Source organism: Danio rerio, chromosome 19 (genome assembly GCF_049306965.1).
Source record: "Danio rerio strain Tuebingen ecotype United States chromosome 19, GRCz12tu, whole genome shotgun sequence".
In the NCBI taxonomy this organism is placed as follows: domain Eukaryota; kingdom Metazoa; phylum Chordata; class Actinopteri; order Cypriniformes; family Danionidae; genus Danio; species Danio rerio.
Window position 1 is genome coordinate 33,982,784 of NC_133194.1, and position 20,613 is coordinate 34,003,396.

Consider the following 20,613-nt stretch of genomic DNA (forward strand, 5'->3'; position numbering starts at 1 on the left):
GAAACCCACGCCAACACAGGGAGAACATGCAAACTCCCCACAGAAATGCCAACTGACTCGGCCGAGGCTCGAACCAGCGACCTTCTTGCTTTGAGGCGAGAGCACTGCGCCACTGTGCTTTGCAGCAATGTATCAAATATTTTTAGTGTGTCAAAAAAAACTTCAAGAACATATTTTGAAAAGAACTACTTTTGGTAGTGTAATGAACATTTTAATAATAATAAAAAAACATTTTACACAAAAAGCCTCAAGTAAAATTAATATTAAATGTTCTTGATGGAATAACCAATGACGATAAAGAAGCTTATTTTTAAGAGTGTGTGCGTGGGCAATATTTGATTTAACTATGATTCGACATATTACAAACAACGACCAATAAATTCATCAGTAAAATATTTTGATTTCTTCATGTACCACTGAACTGCAAGAGCGCTCGTGTGGTGTTATCGCGATACTCTCCGATGAGATCACGTGATGACGTCGCACAGAATACTGGGAAACAAACAGTGGCATGAATAACGCTTGGCGTAAACATCCCTCACCGATGTGGACAAGAGCTCGCGGTGCGCATGTAAACAAACCCGTCCAGCAAAGACACCGACCGTCAATCCGACACTTTCACAGTCGTCGTCCTCCGGGCCAAGAGATGTGACACTCTGAGGCGGACGAGCAGCGGGACTTTGGACTGGAGCCTGGATGGGAGCACTGCAGTGAGCTCGGGAAAGTTGAGCGTGTGTGTGAGTGTGTGTGATTTATCCGCCGGTGACAGGAGCGATCTGAACACGCCTGAAGGGATTTCACTCGTCAGATGTTGGGAAGGAGAGCATGGCGTTGAGAAGTGAAGCACAGCCGACACGCTTGCATCTCAAGTCCTTGAAGTGGCACGACTCCACATCGGTTTTTCCCAGATAAACTAGACTGTAAATCTGTTTGGGACTATTCAGGGTTGCTACGTGTGAAATCGAGGGTCAGCGCTTTGGACTGGACGTCCCATTGATCAGTCGGGTGAAATCATATGAAGAAGGGGTGAATATGTGGAGCTCGGGGCCAGTGCAGGGTGTGCTGAAAGCCCTGAAGCACGCCGCGGGGAAGGGGCACATCCAGCTGAGCCGCTGGCTCCAGAGGACCCCGGACTCGCTTGACTGCGACAAGATCGACATCTTGATCTGTAACGTGTTTGACGAGAGAGCGAACGGAGGCAAAACAGATGCGGACCCCGCGGGCTTGACCGAGCCCGCCTCGTCCTTCACCCCCGAATTCAGACACCCGTGTTGCATTACCACCTGTTGCTTTAAAAGTGCCCTGCTGGCATGCGTCCTGACCGCCGTGTGCTTCTCGTCAGTGGCTCTAGTGCGCCAGTACCTGAAGGATGTGCTGCTGTGGGTGGAGAGTTTGGACAGTCTCGTGGGGGCCATGCTCTTCATTGTGGGCTTGATCACCGTCTCTTTCCCCTGCGGATGGGGGTATATTGTGCTCAACGTGGCCGCGGGATATTTATATGGGTTTGTGTTGGGCATGGGACTGGTGATGGTCGGAGTACTGATCGGGACTTTTATTGCACATGTGGTGTGCAAGCGGTTGCTGACGAACTGGGTTTTGAGTAAGATAGGGAGCAGTGAGCAGCTGAGTGCTGTTATCCGGGTGGTGGAGGGTGGAAGTGGACTCAAAGTTGTGGCCTTGGCGAGACTCACGCCGATCCCTTTCGGTCTGCAGAACGCGGTCTTCTCGGTAAGTGTGCCCTTCATAATGTCAACACTGTTATTATTCCGTCTTTTTCATTTGTTTTGTGTGTAATTTGATATATGATTGCAATTTCATATAACAATTTGAACTGGAATTAGTTTTTATAATTTTTTAATTTAAAAATATTCGAAAGTTTTGAGTGTTTTTGTTGTTGTTATCTGTCTATGTGAATTTTTGAAAACGTTATTTATTTGTTACATTTTAGCTATGTTTTTTTTTTTTTTACCTAAAGTAGTTTCAACAAGCTGATATAAAAGTTTTTTTTATTTGTTAACATTGCTTCAAAACCTTATTTTAAAACTAATAACAGTAGAGTGCATTTGTGCCCACTGGTTCTGGAAGTACTTATCACATTATTTCTTTTGTCCCATATTTTAATAATCACATATACATATACAGTTGAAGTCAGAATTATTAGCCCCCCTTTGATTTTTAGTTTTTCTGTTTGTGTGTGTATTGAAGTCAGAAGGATTAGCCCCCCTGAATTATTAGCCCTATTTATTTTTGTCATTTATTAAAGTATATGAACCAAACCAAAATATGATATCAAAATTAATATATTTTTTTAAATATAAAAACCTGAATAAAGCCTCCACGATATTGAAAAAAACAGACATCACGATTTTTTGATTTTCCTCTAATATACAATATGAATACAATTTCACCAGATTAATTTAATTTATTTGTATGGAATTAACTTTTTTAAAATTTTGTATATGGGATGATGCTGCATAAAATATAACAGAAATCACGAGCACATATAAATGCAAAAGATGAAAAGAAACAAATTAAATGAACATTTGTGTTTTTTTTTGGGGGGGGGGGGGGGGTCTAACCATTTTCAGGTAAATGAATTGAACCATCAAATGTAAAATAACACTGTATAATCGTCATCATCATGTAAATAAAAAAAAATACAATTATCCTTAGTTTAAGCTACACATTTGTTTGTAAGGCTAACACAGTCGCAGGACCTAAAACACATACAATTATAAACTTTTTCTTGATTATACTTAAACTTTGCAATGAATGACTCCACTAATGACGTGTTCTAAGCTGTGGTTCCTGGTCAACATTGCGATGCAACATTGATGCACACATTGCGATAGTGATGATCTATATTGTTGGGCTTTAACCTGAATAATGTATGAGTTTGATAAGATTTTCATAAGCATTCAAGCTGAAAACCCATTCCTGGTTTTAAATTCTCTCATCGATGAGAGAAACCTTAATTTGAGTGACCATAAAGTTAAAAAAGCTCAAGCTTTAGGATTTTACAAACCCACTCACTGCTGAAAAAAAATGCACACAACTTTGCCAACAGCAGTGCCTACAAAGACTCTGAACACAGTTAAGCCAAAATAAAAAAAAACAAATTCACAAACCGTTAAATGCCCCACTTTTTGTTATATTCATATCGCGCTCGGAATTCCAGTTGGTCAAATTTATATTGAGGGCAGACCTATTGTATAAATTCTCTATATACTATAGTTAAATTATAGTGAGTTTTGACTAGAGACAAACACGCATGATTTTATTTTTACCCCAGTAAAAGGCCACCCAGCACACGGACGTCTCTGTTTAATTGCATTGAGCTGGCTGTTAATCTTTAAGGGACATCCAGGTGGCTTTATCCAGATTTACCGGGCTTAAACAATTAAGACCTCCTGCTCAGAGCCAGATTTAAATCAAACGCAACTGCTCCTCACGAAAGATCAAGGGTAGAGACAGGTCTTTGTGTACGTTGAAATATTACCTTCAGACTCTTTGCATTGCCAACATAATACATTTTTAATTAGCTGACACACATGAGAAAGAAACTGTAACCTTTGACAAAGACAGAGGACAGTAATGAACAGCGATACATGCCTACCGTGGCGTCTGGCATCTCATTTAGCTTTACTCAGAATCAGATGAATTATTACTAACCCAGTTTTAACCTTTAACATGGTGGCATACATTATATACACTCACCGGCCACTTTATTAGGTACACCTGTCCAACTGCTCGTTAACGCAAACATCCAATCACATGGCACCAACTCAATTCAGGCATATAGACATAGTCAAGATGATCTACTGCAGGTCAAATCAAGCATCAGAATGGGAAAGAAAGGTGATTTAAGTGACTTTAACATGGCATGGTTGTTGGTGCCAGACGTGCTGGTTTAAGTATTACAGAAACTGCTGATCTACTGGGATTATCACGCACAATCTTCTCTAGGTTTACAGAGAATGGTTCGAAAAAAGTGAAAATATCCAGTGAGGGCAATTCTTTGGGCATAAATGCCTTATTGATGCTAGAAGTCAGAGGAGAATGGCCAGACTGGTTCTGATAGCTGATAGAGAGGTTACAGTAACTGAAAAAAACTCGTTACAACCGAAGTATGCAGAAGAGCATCTCTGAAAGCACAAAACGTCAAACCTTGAGGCATTTCCAGTAGGATGACGCGCCATGTCATGAAGCGCAAATCCTCTCAGACTGGTTTCTTATACATGACATTGAGTTCACTGTACTCAGTTGGCCTTCACAGTCACCAGAACTCAATCCAATAGAGCACCTTTGGGTTGTGGTGGAACGGGAGATTCACATCATGGATATGCAGCCGACAAATGTGCAGCAACTGCACGATTCTTTAAATGTCAATATGGGCCAGAATCTCTGAGAAATATTTCCAGTACCTTGTTGAATCTAAGCCACGCAGAATTAAGGCAGTTCTGAAAGGAAAAGGCGGTCCAACCCAGAACTAGTAAGGTGTACATAATAAAGAGGCCGGTGAGTGTATACAGCAAATTTAAGACGCCTACAGAAAAAAATAAACTGCACAATTTTCAGAATCAATTTTTAAATAAGGTTGTATTAGTTAATGTTAGGTAAGGTATTTATTAACTTGAACAATACAATACAATATGTATTACATTATCTGTTCATATTGGGTAACTTTAGTTAGTGAAAATAAAGTTGTTCATGTTAACTCATGGTGCATTAACTAATGTTACCAAGCGGGAATTTGGATGTTAAGCAAGAATTTTGGATGTTAATAATGCATTAATGCAAATGTTGAACTATGATTAATGAATGCTGTTTAGGTACTGTTAATACATTACCATTAATGAATGAAACCTTGTTGTAAAGTTTGACCAAGTTTTCTTGGCTTCTATGAGTGCGATTTTTTTTTTTTTTTGATTACATTTGAATTTCATGTAAATGATTTGGTTTGGTGATCTAAAATAGTCTCTTTCCCTCTGGACTGATTCAGAAGCCATACCTTATACAGTTTTTTGTCCATTTTAGTCACATGTTATTTCATTACATACGCTCATTTTAAGAGCTGTATAGATGTTTATTTTGTTAAGGCTAGTATAGTTTTTGATGTGAACTTGTTGATCTTTAGCCTTTTTTTTGTTGGTACATTTGACTATTATGCATGCCGTTTGCATAATCTATTCACTGGATGATTCATATGTAAATGAATTGTTCTTTTGATGTTTTTTGTGACTGTGATGACTATGATGGTTATGAGCAGATGTCTTTATACAAGCTGAATGCTTTGCAACACGTCATCCACTTGACAAACTGCGTTAATTTGGCTGACAGTGAGTCACTGTTACTGATATCTAGGGTTCAGGAGTGCTGGAAATGAACATTGAACACCTGATTACGAGTACTGATTAGCGGTTTGTGTCACTGACTAGATTAACAACCTTTTTTTTTTTGGTTTATTTACAAAGTAGGGGTTCCAGTTTATTGAACATAATTGAAAACTAGTTAAAGTGATTATTAAATAATTATAAATATCTATTTAATTATATATATTTTTGGTTACAACCACTCTCCTTTCATCAAAGTATTTAATTGCATGTACCTCATTGTTGGGGTTAAATACTGTAAATGAATAATACATTGAATTAAGGTATTTAGCATTTAAACATTAAACTTTAAAGTCTTTTAGACAAGGAAAACTATGTTTTAACAAAAATGTCCTCAACATTTGCTCATACCCAATTTGTTGTAAACTTTGAGATTCTTTTGTTGAACACAAAGGAAGATATTCTGCAGAATGGTGAAATAAAGCAGCCATCGTCATCCATAGGAGGAACAAAAACAACTATAGAGGTCAAGCTTTTTGTCAAACTAAAACCAATTTGTAACACATTTAGGATGAATAAATGATGACAGAATTATTATTTTGGGGTAGGGCTCGGCGATTTGGCCTAAAATAAAAATCTCGATTAATTGAACATTTTAACTGGATTACGATAAATGAACGATTATTTTATCAATTTATTTTATTTTTGTGCCCTCATAGCTCACTGATAAGTTTTGCACAGTAAATATGCTCACATATTTTTTTATAAAAATTACAATCGCGATTTGAAACGTTGCGATTAGCTAATTGCAAGAGGCTGCGATCTGAAATATATTTTGGAAGTGAGAATTATTAGCCCTTCTGAATAATTTTTTCTTTATTAAATATTTCCTAAATGATGTTTAACAGAGCAAGGAAATTTTCACAGTATGTCTGATATTATTTCTTCTAGAGAAAGTCTTATTTGTTTATTTCGGCTAAAATAAAAGCAGTTTTTAATTTGTTAAACCATGTTAAGGTCAAAATTATTAGCCCCTATAAGCTACAAAATTTTTTCGATAGTCTACAGAACAAACCGTCATTATACAATACCTTGCCTAATTACCCTAACCTGCCGAGTTAAGATAATTAACCTAGTTAAGCTTTTAAATGTCACTTTAAGCTGTATAGAAATGTCTTGAAAAATATCTAGTAAAATATTATTTACTGTCATCATGGCAAAGATAAAGTAAATCAGTTATTAGAAATGAGTTATTAAAACTATTATGTTTAGAAATGTGTTGAAAAAATCTTTTCTCTGTTAAACAGAAATTGGGTAAAAAAATAAATAGGGGGGCTAATAATTCTGACTTCAACTGTATATATTATATAATTTCCCCCACTCAGAGCAAATGCGTGACTGCCGTCTGTGTGTGATAGTCTTACTAGCCGATTAAGCAAGCTCATATTCGTTCAGCCCAATCAGAATTACGCAACCGAACTATGCGGAAAGCCCACAATGAATCAAACAGACAGGAAAGCATGGACAAATGGAATGATGGCGTCTGCATCATAGAATTGTTGCCACAGTATGAGGAAATGCAGTTATATGCAGACAGTTATATGAGGAGTGTCTTACTAAAAATCAACTGAAAGTATTGCCAGTGACACTCAGTCTAGTAGCAAGCAACAGCAAAGTATAATTTTATAGCTGTTTGTAGCTGTTACACCATATGAAAAAACATCACAAAGGCACCAGGAGATAACCAACGTCATAACTCACTTCTGTTTGCTCTAGAGAAAAATTTGTGTTTCAATTCTGAATATTTCTATACAAATTTGAACAAAAGTTGGAGTTAGTAAAATCTTTTCAGTTCCTTTATTTGATTAACACTTACTGCATTTTAGCAGTAAGAAGTTATGATACAGAATATTGAGCTGAAGCTTGACTAAAAAAATAAATCAAATCAAAATCACAATATCTGTAAAAAAAATTGAATGCAACTGCGCGAAGGATGTGCCGGATCATACCCTTGCATGCGATGCAGCAGTATAAATCAGCCTCAACAGAGCGGGGTCACGTGACTCCACACTCTGTAGGGAAAGTAATTGAAAAAACGGACCTGGAAAAATTAGATCGATTATAGGTTCTGAATGTTGATTTCAATTACAGTTGAAGTCAGAATTATTAATCCCCTGAATTGTCAGCCCCCCCCCCTGTTTATTTTTTTCTCCAATTTCTGTTTAACGGAGAGAAGATTTTCTCAAAACATTTCTTAACTTAATATTTTTAATAACTCATCTCTAATTACTAATTTAATTTTATCTTTGTCATGATAACAGTTAATAATATTTTACTAGATAATTTCTACTATCAAGACATTTCTATACAGCTTAAAGTGACATTTAAAGGCTTAACTAAATTAATTAGGTTAACTAGGCAGGTTAGGGTAATTAGGCAAGTTATTGTACAACGATGGTTTCTTCTGTAGACTATCGGAAAACAAAAACATCACTTTAAGGGGCTAATAGTTTTGACCTTAAAATGTTTTTTTAAGAATTAAAAACTGCTTTCATTTTAGCCGAAATAAAAGAAACAAGGCTTTCTCGAGAGGAAAAAATATGATCAGACATACTGTCAAAGTTTCCTTGCTCTGTTAAACATCGTTTGGGAAATATTTAAAAAAGAATTTTGTATATTAAAATGTATTAATAAAATGATTCATGTGCATAGCTTGGCACACATGCAAAAAAAGCCAAAGTGGAAAGTGTTAAAACTAGAACACTCCTGTTATCATCTGCAAGCAATAAACATTCTGTAAAAAAATGTTTCTTTTGTTGCACAGTTACGAAGTCCAAATCATTGTATGCAAACGGTTTGTGTAAATCAATGGGCAGGATGGGAGTGTTCTAGTATTGTCATGAAACTCACTTACTGTGTATAATTAATGCATGTCTGAATAACTGTTTTGTTTTCGTGCAGTTATGAGGACCGGTTATAGGTGACCAATTATGTACAGGTCTGCTTTATGGATGTATAAAACTACAATAAACTATGTAACACTTTTGTAGATTAGGGTTATCATTAACTATAACAATTGCCATAATGGGATTTTCTGTTAGTCAAAATAAACATTAACTGAAATACTATGAAAAAAGTAAACTGATTATGTTTAAACTATAATAATATTATGCACTAAAAGCCTTTATCAGCACATGTCCTATAATGATCAGGTGTTGCGGTTATTTAAGTTATTTTATTTGAACACATGAGCTTTTGTACTGTGAAAGCTATGTGTTTTCAACTACCCCTGAAAGCGGTCAAATTTAGGCAAGTATGAAACTTTTTACATCTTGTTTTACTCCAGGGTCCTTCTGTGTCAACACGACCAGGTCCTCATCTCCAATATTTATATATTAGTTCTATTTCTTTTTTTAACTTTACCATTAGTATATAGTGCAAGATTGCTAATGCTAAAGTCAACAGATATGATTAATAATAAGACATTCCAATCTCTGTGTGAAAACTAAAATGGTGCTGCCATCTTTTCAAAGTCATTTTGACCTCTTGTGGCTCCATATTTTGCTTCAAATGCTAGGTGAAATCCATATGTAACCCATACTTGAGTAAAATGTGGACAAACTCAAATGATGAGTTAAATTTGTAAAATAATTTAAACAAACTTTTGATTTTGTAAAAATTTGATCCACATTTAATTTGATGGTTTTTAGAATTTAATAGTAAGAGAATTTAATAGTAAAACACATCACTGGCCTTTAAAGGTGCTGTACAGTGCAATGCATTGATGCAATATGTGACTTTTTTCAATGATATCTGAAAAGAATGTATTTGGCTTAGGTAAGGGGAATTTATTTTTTATTTTTTTAAACAGTTTTACAGCTCCATTTCCAACCATAAGAATTGGCCTTGATGTAGGTGGGTTTTTTGACCATATTTGGAAGGGTTGTGAATATTAATGAGCTCTGCTCTGATGCTCCAGTAGCTCATGTCAGTGCCTGAGTCACACACACATTGTGATATAGACCATTTTGAGGGATGCAAACAATAATAACGGTCCTAACGTATTTTCAGTTTTACATTTTTTCATTTTTATAGCTCCCAAGAATCCCAAAAGGTCTACATATTGATAAATAACTTTACGACAGCTGTTTCAACATTGAGATATGATCTAATTGCCTCATGTTACAGCTATTTAAATAGTTTGACAACTAGCAGGAAAGGTTCATGGCCCAATGACATCACTACATTGAAATGGTCTATACTCTTAAATAGACACACATGCAAAATAATCAAACTTCAGTTGTTGACCAGCTTCAAGCCTGTCTTGTTTTCAAAATAAAAGTTCTACATAAATAGTGAGAATGATGCATGCTTACATAAACTTAAAAATAAAGAAATATCATTGTAATTCACTATAACATTGTGGCTAATCAAACTTTGCCTGTGGCGTGCATATTAATGACCCTGTGTGGATTTTATATTTATAGAATCGACATGAGAATGAGTAAAACAGGTGTTTGAGGCTCACAGTATGTCATTACCATTTTCTGAACTCTTATTATTAAGCTTTGCCTAGCTATATTCAGATATTCATTCTATGGAACCTTAAATATTTTACTTTTAATCGCTGTATGTTTGTCTTTCTTTAGGCAAAAATAAATGGTTATTTTTCCTATTTAAAAGATTGAGCTGAGGAAGTTTTTCATGTTATTTTGAATTTGGCACAGAATGATTCACCTTTATTTGACATCGTTCATTTGTGATCTGATTTCCAAAAACACATCTTTGCAGTAGATGCGAAAACAAGCTGTGTGCTGAATTTATCCAGTCAACCGTGCTGACACTGCAAATATGCAAATGTTAACCCAGATTTGGTAAAATACCACGTAAATTGTCAGTGTATGAACACCCACAATAAATTGTTAAGCCTGAGCAAATTATATGCAGTGTGCATAATGAAACCATAGATTGAAGTGTAAAACTTGCACATTTACTACAAAAGTCACCTACATTACACTAGTACAATGTCATTGCCATTGGATCAACTACTAATGTTTGTTATTTCTGAAGAATGCTGTAGTCATTGAGCACCAGGGATGTTTAGCTCTTCATTTATGTCTTCGTTTATACCTGGAATTGAACCTGATACTCCCGCTCCAATAACAAGCATCTAACTCTTGGCCAAAATTGAGGATGATATTGATATGAAGGCGCTGTGGTCTTGTGAGGCACAACAATCTCCATGTATAGTAAAATAACAGTACAGCTTAATTGACTTAACTTGTACCTCAGACTCCCTATAAGTGCTAATGAATCTAATTACGTTAAGCCTAATTGCTTTTATTTGGCCTCTCTTTTTATAACCTAACACAGGGATCACAGCTCAAGGGTATGATGTATGTCTGGACTAAACGGGTCACAGTGGAATTGTGTTTCGCATATCCTTAGAAAGCACGTCCTATAGAAGGGGCTGTATTTCAACGTGTCCTGTGTTTTCTGCTGAAGCAGAATGTGATGCTTTATGTAGGTAACCCAACACAATGCATACGTCTGCATAGTGCATACTTAAAATATTGCTTCACAGCCATTTGCAATGAAGCTGCTTCTTAAAACAAGAATGCATCATTTTACTTGGTTCATGAATATTAATAGGTTGATGCAACCCAAGTCTAGCAACATCTGCATCTTTTGTTAAAGAGCAAAAATGGGTCACATTTCATAGTTTAGCAACTAGAGAAATAAGTTTGAGCTTCATTTTACAACTTACAAATGCAGTTGTTAGACAGACCTTTAGTTTGCTTATGCAGGGTGTGTTTGTCTAAGACACAAGGTACAGAACAGAGGAGTTGATTAAATATTTATTTTTTCAAAGCATTAAAGCAATGTAGTACAACCAGTAGAACGTCTACATGTGTCGCAGTGAAAAATCTGTGCATTGCATTGTGTTTACATAAAAGAAACTGAATTTGAGAGTGTGTTCAGACTTGGAGGGGTTTGGTTTGAATAAAGCGATTTGTTCTGTTAGTGCAGTTTGTTTTAATACTGCCATCCAAACATTGATGTGCACCAAACAAACAGAGACCACTGAAAAGCCTTGGGTCGCAAACCAAATGAATTCTGATGTGGTTTGACTGAAATATTAATGCGACACGGACTAAAGACTTCTAAATGGACTTAAAAACAGCACTTGATGTCATAAAAGTCAGTGGTTTTGTATATTTAGCCTGAGTCATAAAAATGAGTATCAATGTTAAAGCAACACTCCACTTTTGTAAAATAGGCTCGTTTGACTTTCCTATGAGTTAAACAGTTGTGTTTTAACATTTCGTTTTTAATCCAATCAATCTCCAGGTCTCGCATCAGCACTTTTTAGCCTAACATACATCATTAAATCAGATTAGACTAGGGTTGTCCAAACTCTGTCCTGGAGACAGAGTTTAGCTCCAACTTCCTCTAACACACCTTGGAAGTCTAGTATACCTAGAAAGAGCTTGATTAGCTAGTTTAGGTGTGTTTAATTGGGGTTGGAACTAAAATATGCAGGACACCGGCTCCGAGTTGGACCAAGTTTGGACACCACTGGATCAGACCATTTGCATCTCACTCAAAAAATTGAAAAAAATATTTTCATAATTTTTCAACTTAAAGCTTGAATATTCTGTAATTTTCTAGCTGATATTCATTCAATTTCCTTTGGCTTTGTCCCTTTATTCATCAGGGGTCGCCACTGTGGAATGAACCGCCAACTATTCCAGCATATGTTTTACACAGTGAATGCCCTTCCAGCCGCAACCCAGTACTAAACCATCCACATGCACACAGTCACACACATCGGCCAATTTAGTTAATTCAATTCACCTATATTGCCTGTATTTGGACTGTGGGGGAAAACGGAGCACCAGAAGGAAACTCACGCCAATATGTGGAGAACATGCAAACTCCACACGGAAATGCCAACTGGCCCTGACTGGACTCCAACCAGTGACCTTTTTGCTATGAGGCAACAGTGCTAACCACTGAGCCACCGTGTCACCCTCTAGCTGAAATGATTCAAATAATATGTTAATCAAAGGACTTGATACCATGGTACTGTGGCTGCAGCAGGTTCAAGGATATTTCACAGCTCTGTTACCTAGCTAGGGCCTATTTTTACATGCTGCATAATATCAATGCGCCTGCTGCAGTCATGATATGGCAGAAAAGTTCCTTGGTTCAGTGTTGTGTATAGGGATGGGACGATAACCATTTTTAAGGTATACCACGGTTTGAAAAAGTCAAGGTATTAAAACCACCAATTCTTTCTGTTTTGTAAGTTTTTTTTTTTTTACTTTTTGTTTTAAGTTTTTTAAGATCAACAGTATCTTCAGCAAAAAAGACATCAAAAATGCTGTTTTAATTTGTAATGATTGTTTTTAGACCTAATTAGGACAGCAGAAGTCAACGATTCATTTGAATTATTTGTCCTGACACTTTTTCTGTTAAAAATATTTTAAATGTTTCTCAAAATATTATGTTCAAAGGGGAAAAAAAGTTTTAGTTTTAAACACAGCCATTTAAAAAGAATATATTTTAAAGCAGTAATCACAATACCGTGAAACTGTGACTTTTTTTTTTTTTTATCCAAGGTTATCATACCATCTGAATCTTATACCGGCCTATGCCTAGTTGTGTACTTAACTTTTTCGTCTTAGTCTTGTGATGGAGTTGTGTGGATTTTGACTCATACTCGTACTGTATATATTAGGAATTGGACTCCACTAAAGTCTGCTCCAAGTCCTTTTCAAAATAGTTTGTTCTTATTGCTGTATCCAATGATTGTTGATTTTCTTGTGTGTAACTTGAGCGCATGGCAGCAATTTCTCTGAAAGCATTTTAAGAAAAAAAAGAACCGAAATGTTGCAGAATTTCCCATCTGTCCAGGTGGGAAAGGGCTTTAGTGCAAACGGGAATATGTTAAAATAAATGCAATATCATTTTATAATTATTCTTAAAAAAACAATACGTAGTTTTTGAACTAATTTTGAAGTTTTATAAAATTATGCCAATTTATCAGGTTTAAATTAGTTTTTTACTCTTTCAAATGACACTTTAATTAGCATTAGTTTAAATGCATATTATATTCTCTTTTAAAAATACTAAAAAAAATAAACAAATGGACTCAAACTTAACTTGGGGTGCTTCACACCTAGACTTTTGTTTGGGAACTAGTCTCGTTTCAACAGTTAGCACAGTTCATTTGGCATATGTAAATCCAGCAATTCGAATCCACGCCAAATCAATCGATCCAAGATCGCCTAAATGAGGTAGGTGGTCTTGGCTCAAATAAAACAAACTCTGGAGCGGACTGATTGGAGTGACGAAAGCAAAACAATCTAACGACCCAGGCTATATCACATTGTATTATGGGCTTGCATGGTTATATAAAGAGAGCATGATGAGTAGAGCGAGATGTCATTCTACCAGTTAATGTACTTTTCATGTCAAATACGAAAGTGAAAGCATGCTGAACTATTAACGAGAGCTGTTTATCCATTAAGAAAATTGACCGAATTGCTGTCTTGGTTTGTTATTTCTCTCTATAATGTAAAGCCTGTAATGCATCATTCTAGCCAAGGCTATGTATGAGAAAGTCTTGCATCTGATTTATATTTGGTGACTATGTCTGAGGTTGTCACCATTTATAATTAAAGCACAGTTTTAATCCCTGTTTCGAAACAAAACAATCGATTTACAGGTGTGAAAGCACCCTCAAACTCAGTCTTTTCTGGTCTTGACTTGAACTCTATCTGAGCATCTTAACATTTTCTATTGGTCTTAACACATAATTTAACTACAAAAGTTTTCTTTTAAGCAAATTAGAACTAATTGTATAATTTTTCTTTTTACTGGTTTGGACCAAATTAACCTACAATTGTAAAACATCCTAAAAGAAATGTAAAATTTGAATTGAATTTAATATCAAATAAACAATTGCTAGTATATGATTTTTCTGCAGTAGAGTCTGTTGTGAAAGTCCTGCTAACATGTGAAGGACAGTGCTGGGGCTGAATAAGTCTGATGACACATCCTTGCAGGCGGTGAAACAGGCTGAGATGAATCTTGACCAACTCTATGACCAAATATAGTTGTCATTCTCTTTTACAGATCACAGACGTGTCCTTGCCAAATTATTTAGTGGCTTCCTCCGTGGGACTTCTCCCAACACAACTCCTTAACTCCTATCTGGGCACCACTCTGCGTACAATGGAGGATGTGATCGCAGAACAGAGCATCAGCGGATACTTCGTGTTTAGTCTACAGGTGAGCCTCACTGAGAATATGTTTGACCAACTCTATCTCATGCAATTTTGTACAATTTGCTTAAAATTTTTACCCCTCATGTAAAAATGTATTCTTTTTCAAATATTACCTTGGTGATGTTTAATGCAGAGGTTTTTTTTTCACATTTTACACACATTTTACACACATTTTACACACGATAGTATTTAAAGGGCACCTATGATGAAAATCATCTTTTGTTTGGACAGAACTGCGTGTATGTATTGTGTCTCCACAGTCATATTGGGGTGAAATGAACACAATAAATCTCCTTTTTTTTATTTACTAAATTTTAAAATATGATGCAAATCTCTGTCATCGTGAGGCCCACCGCAAAGTGACATAGGAGTGCGGTTTCCCCACCCACCGAATTGATTGACAGCCATGTAGTAACATGTCTCTGTAGTAAAGACAGTAAAATCGCTGTAATTCATCACCATAGCTGCGTGTCAGTAGAAATATAAAAGAATACGCTTCAATCACAGTTTTTGGACTTTAAATCAGGTTTATTTTGTACGTTAACAATGCATATCCATACAGCAGTGGATATTAACGTGTATCTTTTCACATTTGCCGTGTAAAAAGTGCAAAGTTAAACGTTCATGATGTGTGTGTGTGTGTGTGTGTGTGTGTGTGTGTGTGTGTGTGTGACTTATCCTTGCAAAAAGGCTTGAATTATCTCCACAACAAATACATCAAATAATCATTGGAAAAGTTCTTACTGTAGTATTTCTCACAAACGTTACGTGAGATCTGCTTCCTTCATGTCTGTCACTGTGCTGTTGATTTGACGCTGCAGGAGATGGCAGGCACGTGGAATGGTGGGCGGGGAGCACCAGCTCACTTGCATTAAAGGCACAGGCAACAAAAACAGCTACAATGTGTTCTGTTAAAAAATCCCAATATCCAGAAAGCTATAATAAATGATCTGATAGGTGTTTGGAGCTGAAACTTTACAGACACATTCTGGAGATACAAAAGACTTTAATCTTGAAAAAGGGGGAGAATAGGTGCCCTTTAATAAATAGTTTTTAATAACTTTGTTTTGTGTTTGCCATGATACTTTACGAGTTATTTTGTAAGATACTAGTATTTACATAGTATTAACTAGGTTAATTAAGTGAATCTTTAGACAACAGTAGTTTGATCCTTACAATAATACAAATAAATAAATAAAATCTGCTTTCCTTCTAGAAAAAAAAAATCAATAATATAAAATTCTGTAAAAGTTTGCTTGCTTTGTTAAACACATACATTGTAAAAGATATGGACATAGTATCCATGACGTCACCTATGGGTTTTTCAAGAACCCAGAAAAAGCTACCAGTAGGCGCGGCCAACCGTCATCATTTTGATTGCGTGTCATCGCACCAACCGAGGGATACCAAATAAGGGCAAAGAGGCGGAGCATAAGCGGAGCTAGAGGCATGCTGGCATTCTGCTTAGACAGGCTTTCCTATGGGAGAAACGTTGAACTCTTCATTACCTGCAACTCGTTTGTGTTCTGACCACATGTACTTGGTTGTATAATATATCAATAACGTGTTTAGTCTTTTAAAAACACTGTTGTAATACATTGAACCACTAAGCATTGTTCTTTTGATGTTTCTCAGCAGGAGGAAAATGTGATTACTTTCACATACTTCAAATATAGTCTGTGTTAGTAAATGCAAGGATGTTGATGAAATCCAGCATAACACTGTATGACAACACTTCAGATGACTGTTCTAGAGCCTACAGCTAATCAATATGTCAGATTCTGGAGTGCATTACAGGTCTGAAGATCATTATAAATGATAAATAATCTTAAATAAGACCAATCCATTTATAGAGATGGATTAAGTATATAATTTCACTCACCTGGGAAATGGAGGCCACATGAATGGTTTGTGAGCACAGTTAAGTGCACACAGCAGGCCATATTATCTGATAATTGTAAGAAATTATTCTAAAAGACAACTGACTGTAAAGCCACATAAAACAAAACAAAAACACGATGAATATGCAGAGATCAGCGGCTAGTAGGGATGTAACGGTATCAGAATTTCACGGTACGATAATACCTCGGTATGAATGTCACGGTACGGTATTTATTGAATCATTTACAGGAAAAAAAAAAACTTTTGAAAATACTCCAAAAAAGTGTCAATGACATACAAATTAGCCATCTATCTGTTAGCTTTGAAACAGGAACTTCAATTTTAATAACAAAAAAAATATTAAACCATGTAAAAAAATAAAGTTTCAATTTAGTATTGTTAAAAACTCATCACATTTAACATTTAATCACTCACTCACTTAGATAGAGATGGGTTTAAAGGAAAATTATCATATAACTATAATCTGGTAAAAGCTGGTATCTCTGGGTATTTACAATGTCCCCTGCAACAGAAAAAACCCCTCTCATTTGGGACTGAGGATTCTGGGACAAGAGAGATATGACTTGGCCCATGTTGACAGCAGTGGGGTAACATTGTGCATTGTCTTTCCCCCACTTGAGAGGACAAACCATGAGTGAGATAGAGATCTCTTTGCGGTACAAGTCAATGTCTGCATCAATCTGAACAGTGTGCTGTGTTTCTGCAGTCCCCATGACTGTTATTAGTCGTATTCCCCAACTTGCAGGCACGTGCACACATAGGGCTCAACCTGTGCAGTGCACATGCCCTTTTTAGTCTTGGATAGAAAGTGCCCTTCCAAAACGATCAAAAGTGCCCCCGCGACGCGACACAACCTCCGTCCAGTCCAGCCCTTCAGTAGGCGCGCGATAACACCTCTCTTGAGTATGCGCGCTCAACCCCCCCTCGGCGCTTTACAATACGCGCGCCACAACACAGCTGATCAGAACGCGCGCGACAGCACCGCTATTCAGTACGCGCGCGGCGACAACACCCGCTTTAGGTTCGATCATTTCCATCTTTTTTTCATCTCCGCTACTAGCAGCACACTCCATTTCCGCATTACTGGATCTGTAGCGACAACAGACCGCAAAGGATTATGGCCACGCCGGGGCTGATGGGAAATGAAGTTTCAGCTACCTCCCGTTCGCTTCATTCGCCTGAGCAAATTTTCTCAGAAGACCTATAGTTTTACCGAGTCATGCGACTTCGGTAATATCGAAAAAATTTAATATTGCGGTATGACGGTATTTACAATACCGTTACATCCCTAGCGGCTAGTCTGCCTGAGTCAGCTTTTGTGAAGTGACGGCGACCAGCGAGAACTAGCTGTCACTCAAGTGGCCACGCCCTTAATTATGCAAATCTAATATAAAGGAAACAGATTAGTTATAAAAAAAATCACCCCCCTCACAATTGTCATGAAGGGTAATATTATCTTTATGAACCAAAATCTCTTTGTAGCAGGCTGTAAATTCCTTTTTTTCTGTTGTAAAGTGGGCCATTTAAACTGTGAGCTCAATTGACGTTTGCTCCATATGGAGCCAGCACTAGCAGAATTTCGATGAATTGCAGTTTCAGTTACTTTCGTATTGGCTTCCTGAGGGAGAGCAGGAGGTTGCCTTTTGGTTAAACTTTATTTGATAAATATTCAGAAAGAATTAAATTTAGTATAAATGAGTAGGGCTTATATATTTGCCTTCATTTGTGCTTGTGTGTGCACACACACATGCTAAATCTCTTAAAGATTGTAGCCCATGAGAAAATGAAATATTTATGTCTACTCTAGATGGTAGGGATCGTTTTTGTGGAGCCTGTCGTAAACCATAATTATAGATGGTCACTGGCACAAAAAAGCCTTGGCCAAAAACGTCTCCTTGTTTTGCATGCGTGCTCGTGTGTAGTGAATTTATATGCCAGCAATAACATTCTTGACTAAAACAATCTGTTCTTACAAATTAGCCCATGAAATATTGCTTAAATTTATAACCACAAGCCTTATCGTCTGGATTCTTGTCTCTGCTCCATCAGCAGATCCGTCTGGTAATTGTCTGTCTGTTCTTCTCATCAGATCTTCATCAGCATCGGCCTGATGTTTTACGTTGTACATCGAGCACAAGTAGAACTGAACGCTGCCATTGCCGCCTGCCAGATGGAGATGAAAACGTCATACATGAACGGCAGTGCGGCGAACCACGGCGGATCCACATACTGCAGCAAACGGACTGCGGCTACAGGAGGAGGAATCAACGTGGTCTGATCGACGCTTTTCTTGTTGATGAACAGATTTCAGCGCTTCCTCCAGTTGCTCTGGATTGACTGGAGAAGATCAGCATCAGGGAGTTTTTTTTTTTGTTGTTTTGGAAATGTTCTGGTCTTTTTGAGGGCCGGCAATGAACTGTTAGAGCCGAAGAGATGAGGAAGTGGAAACGTTGCCCAAATATCCTGGGCAACAGTATTATCGGAGAAGTTGACGTTGAGATTTTTTTGCAGTACATTTAATGTATTTTTTTCTTTTTAAAGATCTTTTTTATGATACTAATATAAATTAAATAACTTTATAGAAGGTCTAAAGCATGAAATGGATAATTTAAATAATTCCAGAGAATGTTCTAGAGATGTAGTTAGATATTACAGAGGGCCCAACTAATATATCAGGTTAGTATGCTTCAGATGTTTGCTTTTTTGTTTGTTTTATATCTCTATATCTCTATCTTTACACTTATTTGGATAAAATGAAGAATTAGTTTTAATTTCCTTTGATACTTTTTTTTTTTAAGTATTGCTTAATAGGTTGTGTGTGTGTGTGTGTGCGTGTGTGCGTGTGCACGTGCGTGCGTGCGTGTATAGTAAAAAATATATATATATTATCAGTTAGCACCACCTGGATAATATTGTGGCTTTTGCCAAAACTGGGAACACTTTTGCTACTCGGCAGTTTTGTAACAGATGGGAAGGGAGGAAATTTTCTTAGCTGGATATTTAAGGATGTCCTGCCAAGAGGCTTTAGTACAGCGTGATTAGCTCAGCGGTGTAAATCGTACGTGTTCGATTTCTCATTCTCATATTGAGAGGACTGAAATTCTCTGCCTTCTTTCTCGTATGATTTAACCAAATGCTTTATTATAGGGCTGTTAGCATTTTCACTTTTGTTGTTGTTGTTAATTTATTCATTGTTAGAATCTCAATTCAGAACATTTGCACAAATGAGTTTAAGCTGAATATGTATGATCGGATTTCGAAATGTTGAAAAGTGGAGAGAGGGTAACATACGGCTGTCGAAAAAAAAAAGGAGATCACTTGAACATGGAAAACCCAAGTTTCTCTGGATTTATTGTGTGTTGGTGATATTTGTTTTATTCTACAAACATCTGCTAACATTTGATCCTAATCTCAAGTAAAGGTCTTGTCATTTTTAAATGAGTTTTTATTCATTTTTATGAAGAGTTCAGATGCAAAAACCTTTAACTGCCATCTGGAATTTTCTTCTACAGTAAGCATTTCTCTCAGCCTTTTATGTTTTTGTTTAGTTATTTCATGTTAGAAGTGATGAAACTGGCCAATTCTTGCCATAAAAGTAAAACTAACCTAAGAAAAATGCTAATTTTAAAAGAATGATTCAGGTGTTAGAGGTTTTTGCATCTTTATCTTTTATGATTGAAAAGTTATTTCAGCAAATGTTAATTCTCTAACTTTTTATTTTTTTGGTATGTTGTCTAAAATTTTCAAGAAATTTTCAAATATGCCTTGTACTGTAGATGATGGCAATATATAATATTTGAATAGTTAGTTATTGTTATTAAATGTGAAATTTAAAAGTTGAACAACAGTGGTTTGACATAATAATAATAATAATAATTTCTTAATGGAGCTACACTGTTACAAATTCTGAAACTTACTTCAAATTCCCTAACATTGCATAATAATATTAATAATAATATTAATAATAATATAATTTTATAATAGAACTACACTGTAAAACAATCCTTACATTTACTTCAAATGTCTTAAAATTGCTTAATAATTATAATAATAATAATTTCTTAATGGAGCTGCACTGTAAA

At 36.3% G+C, this 20,613-nt stretch overlaps 1 protein-coding gene across 2 annotated transcripts; it reads left to right on the top strand.

Annotated features, from left to right (window-relative positions):
- The first annotated feature begins 507 nt into the window (after window positions 1–507).
- On the top strand, window positions 508–19,969 carry tmem64 (transmembrane protein 64). Of its 2 annotated transcripts, none has more exons than XM_005159638.6 (3): window positions 508–1,728; window positions 14,478–14,633; window positions 18,621–19,969. In XM_005159638.6, the coding sequence occupies exons 1-3, from the start codon at window positions 1,033–1,035 to the stop codon at window positions 18,807–18,809; spliced, it is 1,041 nt and encodes a 346-aa protein (XP_005159695.1). In that variant the 5' UTR covers window positions 508–1,032; the 3' UTR covers window positions 18,810–19,969.
- Window positions 19,970–20,613: the final 644 nt, after the last annotated feature.

Bases quoted from the DNA above. Each gene is read 5' to 3' on its own strand.
- tmem64 (XM_005159638.6), top strand. From the start codon at position 1,033: ATGTGGAGCTCGGGGCCAGTGCAGGGTGTGCTGAAAGCCCTGAAGCAC. The intron at 1,729-14,477 runs GTAAGTGTGCCC...TCTCTTTTACAG, and splicing joins TGCAGAACGCGGTCTTCTCG to ATCACAGACGTGTCCTTGCC. The intron at 14,634-18,620 runs GTGAGCCTCACT...TCTTCTCATCAG, and splicing joins ACTTCGTGTTTAGTCTACAG to ATCTTCATCAGCATCGGCCT.